Source organism: Camelina sativa, chromosome 1, assembly GCF_000633955.1.
Source record: "Camelina sativa cultivar DH55 chromosome 1, Cs, whole genome shotgun sequence".
In the NCBI taxonomy this organism is placed as follows: domain Eukaryota; kingdom Viridiplantae; phylum Streptophyta; class Magnoliopsida; order Brassicales; family Brassicaceae; genus Camelina; species Camelina sativa.
In genome coordinates, this window is record NC_025685.1 from 17,588,318 (window position 1) to 17,596,879 (window position 8,562).

Here is an 8,562-nt window from a genome sequence, read left to right on the forward strand (position 1 = left end):
AAGTCACATTTGTATAAGTTAGTTTCTAGTTAAGAGTCGTGATGTTTAGATTGTGTCGTATTGTCTAAACGTCACAAGTAGAAGAGATGGAACTCTTATTTGCGTCTGTTGTATTATCTATTTAAAGCATCGAAACTATGATGTAAACACACAAGATTTTTCAGTTTATTAATAATACCACAAGTTTCTATAATACTCTGTTTTATCTTCTATAAAACAGAGAAACAAGTTCTTGTTGTTGTTCTTTGTGAGAGAGAAGCTTTTTTGCTTCTAACAAAGATGACATGCAGGACCAAACTGAATACAATAATAATCAAATAAAAATAAAATAAAAATTAAGGGAAAGGAATAAAACAATGTGGTAGAAGAGAATAGAGGTGGCGTGTGGTGTGGCAGAACTTGTTTCCAGTTAAGAAGTCGTTGCTCCTTGTTTCGTAGGAATTCAGCTTCCCACAAATCTATTCTCTTCCGTATAAATTTCAAATTAACCTACATATTTTAATTTTGACATATACATACGACCATGTATATGTGATAATTTTGATATATTATGTTACGATATAAATAATATGTTGAAACTAAATAACAAGTTTATGCCCATAATCTTGGAAACCTATATTATCGACCTAATATTTCAACTATGGATCATTTATTTTTAATGTATTGTCATGTCTTATATTATTATCTACCTCTATCTTTTTACATTTTCTTGTTGTTTTGCCACTTATGTAACACTAGTTATAATTTACATATTCAATAAACCAAGATTGAAATGGATTTAGAAATTGAGATGCTTATCGTTAATATATAAACAATAAACAATAAATCATATGATTATATCTTTAGTTGACCGTATGGGGATTAACGTAGTTAGAGTTAGATTACAGGTCACCAAACTGAAAAAAACAAATATGAAAACAAAAATCATTAACAAGAATCTGAGGGAAGTTTCTGTTATATTTCGTTTGCATGTGCAAATATAAAATAGCTATTGAATGTTTTTTTAGTATAATGTAGGAAAAAAATAATTGAATGTTCCGATAAAATGAACAATCACACGAAAATAATTTTGTACGCAACCAGTTTCCGTACTCATCCAAGTCTACGTACAACCAGGCATCGATTCACACAAGAAAAAGAGAAAAAAAAGTACACCAAAGCATTGTAGTCTTTAAGAAAATGAATATATATGCTTCACTTGGCATATTAAAATTTAATGATCCAATTCAATATTAGCACATAATTATTGGGATAATTAATTATTACACTTCCCCTAATCATTCAAAGCTGTTTATGTTCTTTGACCAATTGTAGTTGGTTTGGCGAACATATATTATTAAACTTTTCTATTATTTCATTACAACCATAGGAGGATATATCTTTTTTTTTTTTTTTTTGGTGAAAACCATAGGAGGATACTATTGAGATAATAAAACTTTTATTCCGTTCAACTTAAATTATGTTTTACAAAAGAAAAAAAAAATTGTTTCACTGAACAGTGTTTAAAATTTGAATGCAAAAGTAATACTAGTTGTCTACCTATCTAGTCTTGTTTATGAAACATTGTGCTTGAGCATTGTTATGAATCTGAGGTTTCAACTGATTAGTTAAGTGTATTTTTACTTTTCGCAAGCAAGCCAATGCATCTTTTATAGGCATCCGAGATGACCTATGAACAACCTATGCAAGCATACGTCGAAGGAACAAGTACACTTGGAGAGTGCAGTACAAGAGGAATCTCCAGATCTACGCTTATGATTATAGTTCGAGATTGGAAAAAAATGATGAGTCGGGAACAACATTGTTTTAGTTCTGATCAATACACTTATTAATGCTGGCTGATATGCATTTTTTCTAAAACAAAAAAAATTGTGCCAAGCAAACGAAAAGCTCTACAGCTAATAAGTCCACACATTGTGTAACACAAACAACTAAGTTTCATTTCTGAGGTAACCCCACGTTTTTCGATATCACATCCCATCAAAGTACTGAGGCACGCACTGTGACATGCCACTCTTTTGTCTCTTCAAGTACCTGTCTCAAATTGCAACAAAACATACTAATCAGTATAAGAACCTGAAGGGGAGATTCATTGAGCTTAATGGCTAACATTCCTAACTATCAATTCTTCTTTACCGTCATTTAGTATCATATATGACTCAACATTCTTTGTATTATAACCAGGAGATAACTCAAAGGGAGCCGAATGAAACAAAACACAAAAGGCTGTATAAACTACATTCTGTGCGTATCAAAAGTAACAAGTGTGCATCTTTATTATGCAAAGCCATAGACTGTCTCTGCACAATGGCTTTTAGCTTCCTGAATATGAAAAAAAAACTGTAAATCAGAGAATCAAACTGAACAAGATGTTTGTTATTCAGTGCTAAACAACCTTTTGCTCTGTCTATTAAGCCAACACAATGCGAAAGGAAACCTACAGGAGAAGAAACCTACAAATGCAGCAGTACTCTCTTGTCCGCAACTGTAAAATCCAAGTGCATCACCCATCTTTTCCAATTCCTATCAAATCCCAAAACCCAAAATTGTTCTTTACAAATCAAGAAGGAAAGACTAAAACCACTTAAATCCTACACAAACAAAGAAACAATAACAACACCAACGCACTAAGAAACATATTCACTAAAAACAGACTCATCTTCCCAAAATTAACCTAAATAATCCTAAGCAAAGTAAAACACTCACAAAGAGGACTACTAGCGATCCGGACAAGTGCGTTGGAAGGTACCGTTAGACAACTCGCAGAAAGCCCTCAAATTAACATTTAGGTGAGATGTGAGTTGAGAAGAAGCCACAACACTGTACAGAGGCAAGAACGACTGTGTACAACCAAGTGCTCCTAGATTCCTGAATATACATAATTCATAAACCAACAAAAAGCAAAAGATTGAACATTTCGAAATCGAGATACGAAAAAAACTTCAATTTCATGAAATCTATAAATGGGTTTTGATTAGAGTTTACTGAAATTGATCACGAGACGATGATGGAGATATAGGGGGACAAACCTGGAAGGTGATGAAAAGGTGAAGCGACGGGAGGATGGAGGAGGACGGAGACGGGGAAGCGCCGTCGAAGGAGAACGGATAGACGGTGATCTAGCGGTGGCGGAGACGAAAGAGCGAGCAGCGGATCCTGCACTGCGCCGCCAAGCCATTTGTTCTACAGACTTTGTAAGGGAGAAGTGAAGAGCGAGCGGAGAGGTTTTTGCTAGGGTTTACGGTGAAATGAATAGTGTGACACTCTCTCTGGATGAGTTTGGTTGTACGGATGTTTTGTGTGGTGTGCACCGTAGCTGATAATTTACACCATATGATGATAATTTGATAAGCCCAATTGGTTGGGCTTAGAATTGAGCTATTCAAGGCCCGGTGTACATAAAATCTTAATTCTTAAGTTAGTCTAGCTTGCGGAGTCGGGTCGATCCAAACAATTTGTCATATGCANTTTTTTTTTTTTTTTTTTTTGTTCATATAAACTTCAATACAACAATGTACTTTTCAGTTCGAACCTTTGTATAATTAGAATTTTATACCCAACATTATGCACAAACTAAGATTGACTTAGTCGATTTTAGTCAACCATTGACTTTGATAATTAAACCGTTATTAGAAAGATGATATAGTACGTGATTGGTTCAAACTGACGTTGTTTTGGTTATGGTGCATACGACGTGATTTTGAATTTATGAATGCATTAGACTATGTACAATCAGTGGCTGATCTAGCGAAACTTTATACCAAAGTGCAAAAACTATAAAAGTATTAAAGAAGAGGGGATCAAACACATGATCTCATAAATTAACTAGTGCATTCTTACCATTATGAATTCAACTGTTAAATTCATACAGCAAGGGTGTTGAAAAATGAAAAAAAAATCTATGTAGATTAAACCATATTGAATTCTTTCTAACATGTTCAATAAATAAAAATAGGGATCACTAGGAATGTTAAAGTTCTTTATACTTTTAATTTCATCCTAACTATTTGACATCATTTATTTTATAGTAATCAAAATTTTATTTTATTTTGTTTTACATCAAAATTTCCTATTTTTCATACTCTATAAATAGAGACTTGTTTTATTTTATTTGAACATATAAAAACAAATAATAAAATAAATAAAATAAGGTGTTGAAATTTATTAAACAAAACCATTGTACATGATAAATATTAAATAGATGTTGAATTCTTAGGTGGAGGAAAGAGATGATGATGTGGAGTGTTAAAAAATAAAAAAAATGGTGCTGAAAAAAAAAACAAATGTACAATATAAATTTATAAATAAATTAAACAATGGAGGTGTACAATAGTGGTCAATGGAGGTCAAGGTGGATTAAAGTGGATCCGTCCCTGTGTACAATGGAAGTGTTGAATTATAAATTCAACTGTTGAATTTATACAACGAGGGTGTTGAAAAATGAAAAAAAACTATGTGGATTAAACCATGTTGAATAAACAAAAATGGGGACAACTAGGACACATAATACATTATTATTTGTTGTTAAAGTTATTTATACTTTTAATTTCGTCCTAACTATTTGACATCCTTTATTTTATAGTAATTAATTTTTTATCTTGTTTTGCTTTACATCAAAATTTTTTATTTTTTGTACTCTATAAATAGAGACTTGTTTTATTTTATTTTAACATATAAAAATAAATAATAAAATAAATAAAGTAAGGTGTTGAATTTTAATAAACAAAACTATTGTAGATGACAAAAACTAAATAGATTTTGAATTATTAGGTGGAGGAAAGAGATGATGATGTAGAGTGTTAAAACGTAAAGAGGAAAGTGTTGAAAAAAGGGTTATTGTTCAATTGAGCCTTTGTGCCACAAAAAAATTGAAATAGAGCATTTCTGTCCGTGCTTGCGGATTTAGGCCTTTTTATTACGCGAAATGATGGTTGTACCCTTCTTTTTTCTTCTTCGTGCTCTGCATCATCTTCATCGTTCTTCATCGTCTCCGTTAAATCCATCACCACTATTATCTTGCCCTCGATTTACAATACATCTCCGCTGCCAACATTATCTCCTCCAATAAACTCAAGAGATTCAATTGATTGTCTTTTGAAAAAAAAAATCTAAACCCTAAAGAGATAATGTATAGTGAACCCAAGGGATATAATTTTAAACAACGATTGAATCAGTTGAGATTTTTTTTTCTTAAACTATAACAACAAACTCAATTTTTTATGTGATTGTTTACAAAATGAATCAAAACCTCCAATACATCATCAAATCTAAACTAAGTTTCAAAACTGCAAATTTATGATTGGCAACATCACTCCATTATTGACTCGTTGCCACCATCGACTATCATCATCGCCGCCGCACTACGTTGCCGTTCTCTCACCACCATAAAAACAGTCATTATCATCGCATCTCATCATCGGTACTATCTTGTATGAAGTGTCTTCACAAAAGGCATAGTAACGAGAGAGAATCGAGATTCCTCATCACCCAATTTCAATGACTCGTTGTAGAGATCGAGAAAAAAAAACAGTTGCAGTAGAAGAGAGAGAGAGAAAATAGAATATGGAGCAAAGCTATATTCTCTGAACGTTTTTTTTGGCATGAGAAAATATTTAAAAGATTACCTTCTTTTGGAGAAGCTCAAGATCTAAATCTCTTATTCGACTTTGGGAGAGACGAGAGAACAACAATATGAAGCGAGAGAGAAAGAGTAGAGTATTTTCGTCATTCTTAGCAAAAAAAAGCCTAAATTCATAATCACGGACAAAAAGTCCCTATTAAACAATACACTTAAAAAATGCTTATCCTATAATTAACTCAAAAAAAAAAAAATGTATAGTCTTATAACCAAAACGACTTAAAACATGAGAATAAAAATACCCTTTTTGATATATCTCTTTTCAAAAATAGCGAAAAACCCGAAAAATACATCATCTAATTTTTTTTTGGCCGTTTAATTCCTCTAGTTATTAAATTTCCTAAAAAATACTTGGTTTAATTTCCGTTGTCTTTAAAAACCTTCATTTTATTAATAACGGTAGATCCATACTTACGACATAACGACTGTTAACTCTAATGACGGAAATGTTAACCAGGGTTAAACTATAACCCCACATGGTTAATTAGAGGTAGCTAAAGACATTGTTGTCCTCTTCTTTTTCCCCCAAATCGATTTCGAGTTGGTTTAAGAACCCTAAAAATTCAGTAAATCAAATTTGGTTTGAGAGAATGGTGAGTCAAAGAAATGTGAAAAAGATGGTAAACACTGAAGCTTCTAGCACCCTCTAACACCTCATAATTGTTCTCACCACTTTTGAGGACTGAGTAAAACTTGGCTTACTTGCGGTTTGCATCAAGGATCGACATAATATTAGGTGGAAACCTCTTATAACATTTCTTTGTCTTATCAGCCAATTTAGCTATACGCCTCATGGATTTTCTCTCAAACCAAATTAGACTCACCATTCTCTCAAACCAAATTTGATTTTCTAAATTATTTAGGGTTCTAAAACAACTCAAAATCGATTTGGGGAAAAAGAAGAAGGCAATAGTGTCTTTAAATCCCTCTAATTAACCACGTGGGGTTATAGTTTAACCCTTGTAAACATTTCTGTCATTAGAGTTACCAGTCATTATGTCATAAGTATGGATCTACCGTTATTAATCAAATGAAGGTTTTTAAAGACAACGGAAATTAAACCAGGTATTTTTTGGGAAATTTAATAACTAGAGGAATTAAACGGCCAAAAAAAATTAGATGGCGTATTTTCGGGTTTTTTCCCCTTCACAAAATACCCCCTTTTGTGGCCATTTTTATTTTTGTCCTCCTTTAATTTTTAATAACCATTTTACACTTATATGAAAAATATTTTATTTAATAAAAAGAAAAACAAAATTTTCCCGCAAAAAAATATTCGAAAAAATTTCCCGCCAAAAAATTATTGTCAAAAAAATTTCGACAAAAAACATTTCCCGCCAAAAAAATTTACAAGGTTTTTAATAGGTTTTATAAGGTAGAAACCTTATAAAAACCTTATAAAAGTCTTATAAACACCTTGTAAACGCTTTTACAAGATTTTTAAAAGAGTTTTAAAAGGTTTTTAAAAAAAAATTTAAACACCTTTTAAACACCTTTACAAGGTTTTTAAAAGGTATAAATTTCAAAAAATTAGGCGGGAAAAAAATTTTGGCGGGAGAAAATAATTTTTGACGGGAAAAATTTTCGATTTTGACGGGAAAAAAAGAATTTTTTTGGCAGAAATTTTTTTTGATTTTGGTGACTGTACATTCTTGTTATCATTCAAAGAAAATGTAATTTGATCATTTTATACATAAAGAGGGGTAGTTTTAAAAATGGTCAACATGGAGGAGTATTTTTAAAAAAGAACATGGAAAAGAAGGTATTTTTGAAAATGCCTTAAACAAAACATTCATTTGTCACGTCAAATGTTTAGTGGTGGCTAAAGGCTAGATTGGCAAAGAGGAGAGAAGAGCAACAATGGTAAGCAGCTGAAGCAGGAGCAGAGAGCAGGGAACTGTGAGCGGAGGCTGGGAGCTGTGACTTAATATATATATATTTTTTATAATTTTTTTAATATAAAATACTTTGTTTTGAAACAAATTTATTTATGTAAATTTTTTTAAACTATCAAGAATTCTAATAAAGATATTATACATAAAATTAGCGATTTTGTGAACAAAATTTAAATATATATGTTTTTAAATATATATTTATGTAGCCTATTTTAAATATATATTTTTGAAAATGTAAATTTTAATTTTGAATAAAGGAATATTGAAAATTTATTTAAAAAAAAGTAAAAAATGTCACTAATTTATTGGTGAATTTATTAAAAAAAAATTCTTTTTTTTAGCAATCATCAACGTTTATCGCCGCTGAAAAAGTTCTTAGTTATAAAAAATCAACCATCTACTAACAACAATTAAGTCTATGTTGATTTTGTATAATGTTTAATAATTCGGATATAAAATTCAGATTTTACAACAGTTCAAATTCAAAATTCATTGTATTGAAATTTAGATATAAAATTATATATGATAAAATATTTGTGTTGATGTTGACCATTTTCCGTGACGGAACTACCCTTACGTTTAGTACTACTACAAACATCAATAGATTGTGACCAAATGTATTCATTTATGAATCTATATAAGTATCTGCATCTGTAAATTGAGACAATGATACGACTACAATATCTGAGATACTACAACAGCTATATGTATCTTAAGAACTAAAATATATACAAGAACTAATATATTTACAAACACATATACCAATTTATGACCGACACGAAATTGCTTATGTACCTATATTTTTCTCTTATTTGCGACACTAGTTAATTAGAAGTGGGAAGCAAAGGCAAATCAACCTCATCACACCACTCCACACATCGAGTCTCATAAAACGAAGTGTTTAACTTGTTTGGCCAATAAGTTAGCCAAATTTTACCACCCATTCTCCATTTCAACACACTTCCTTCCATCTCTCTCCCAACTCTCCAGCCAACTTCATCTCCATACTCATCCCTTCCAAACACCATC

General features: G+C 31.3%; 2 protein-coding genes across 10 annotated transcripts in view; both read right to left on the reverse strand.

Annotated features, from left to right (window-relative positions):
- Positions 1,730 to 3,287, reverse strand: LOC104793303. Of its 9 annotated transcripts, none has more exons than XR_002033024.1 (5): positions 3,030 to 3,287; positions 2,750 to 2,868; positions 2,458 to 2,523; positions 2,137 to 2,322; positions 1,730 to 2,034 (listed from the first exon to the last, which is right to left on the reverse strand). XR_002033024.1 is itself a non-coding variant. In XM_010519663.2 (4 exons), exons 1-3 carry the CDS (start codon positions 3,176 to 3,178, stop codon positions 2,504 to 2,506), a joined length of 288 nt encoding a protein of 95 aa, XP_010517965.1. In that variant the 5' UTR covers positions 3,179 to 3,287; the 3' UTR covers positions 1,742 to 2,034; positions 2,458 to 2,503. The 9 variants fall into 9 exon arrangements, 3 of the variants coding, with proteins under 3 accessions (XP_010517965.1, XP_010517959.1, XP_010517980.1); XR_002033021.1 differs by having other exon boundaries at positions 2,707 to 2,868; XR_002033023.1 differs by having other exon boundaries at positions 2,137 to 2,523.
- Positions 8,135 to 8,562, reverse strand: part of LOC104793341 — an 8,726-nt gene continuing 8,298 nt past the window's right edge. Inside the window, exon 2 of the mRNA XM_010519697.2 lies at positions 8,135 to 8,558. Coding sequence (XP_010517999.1) covers positions 8,358 to 8,558 — 201 coding nt within the window. The 3' untranslated portion in view covers positions 8,135 to 8,357. The remainder of the gene's footprint in view (positions 8,559 to 8,562) is intronic.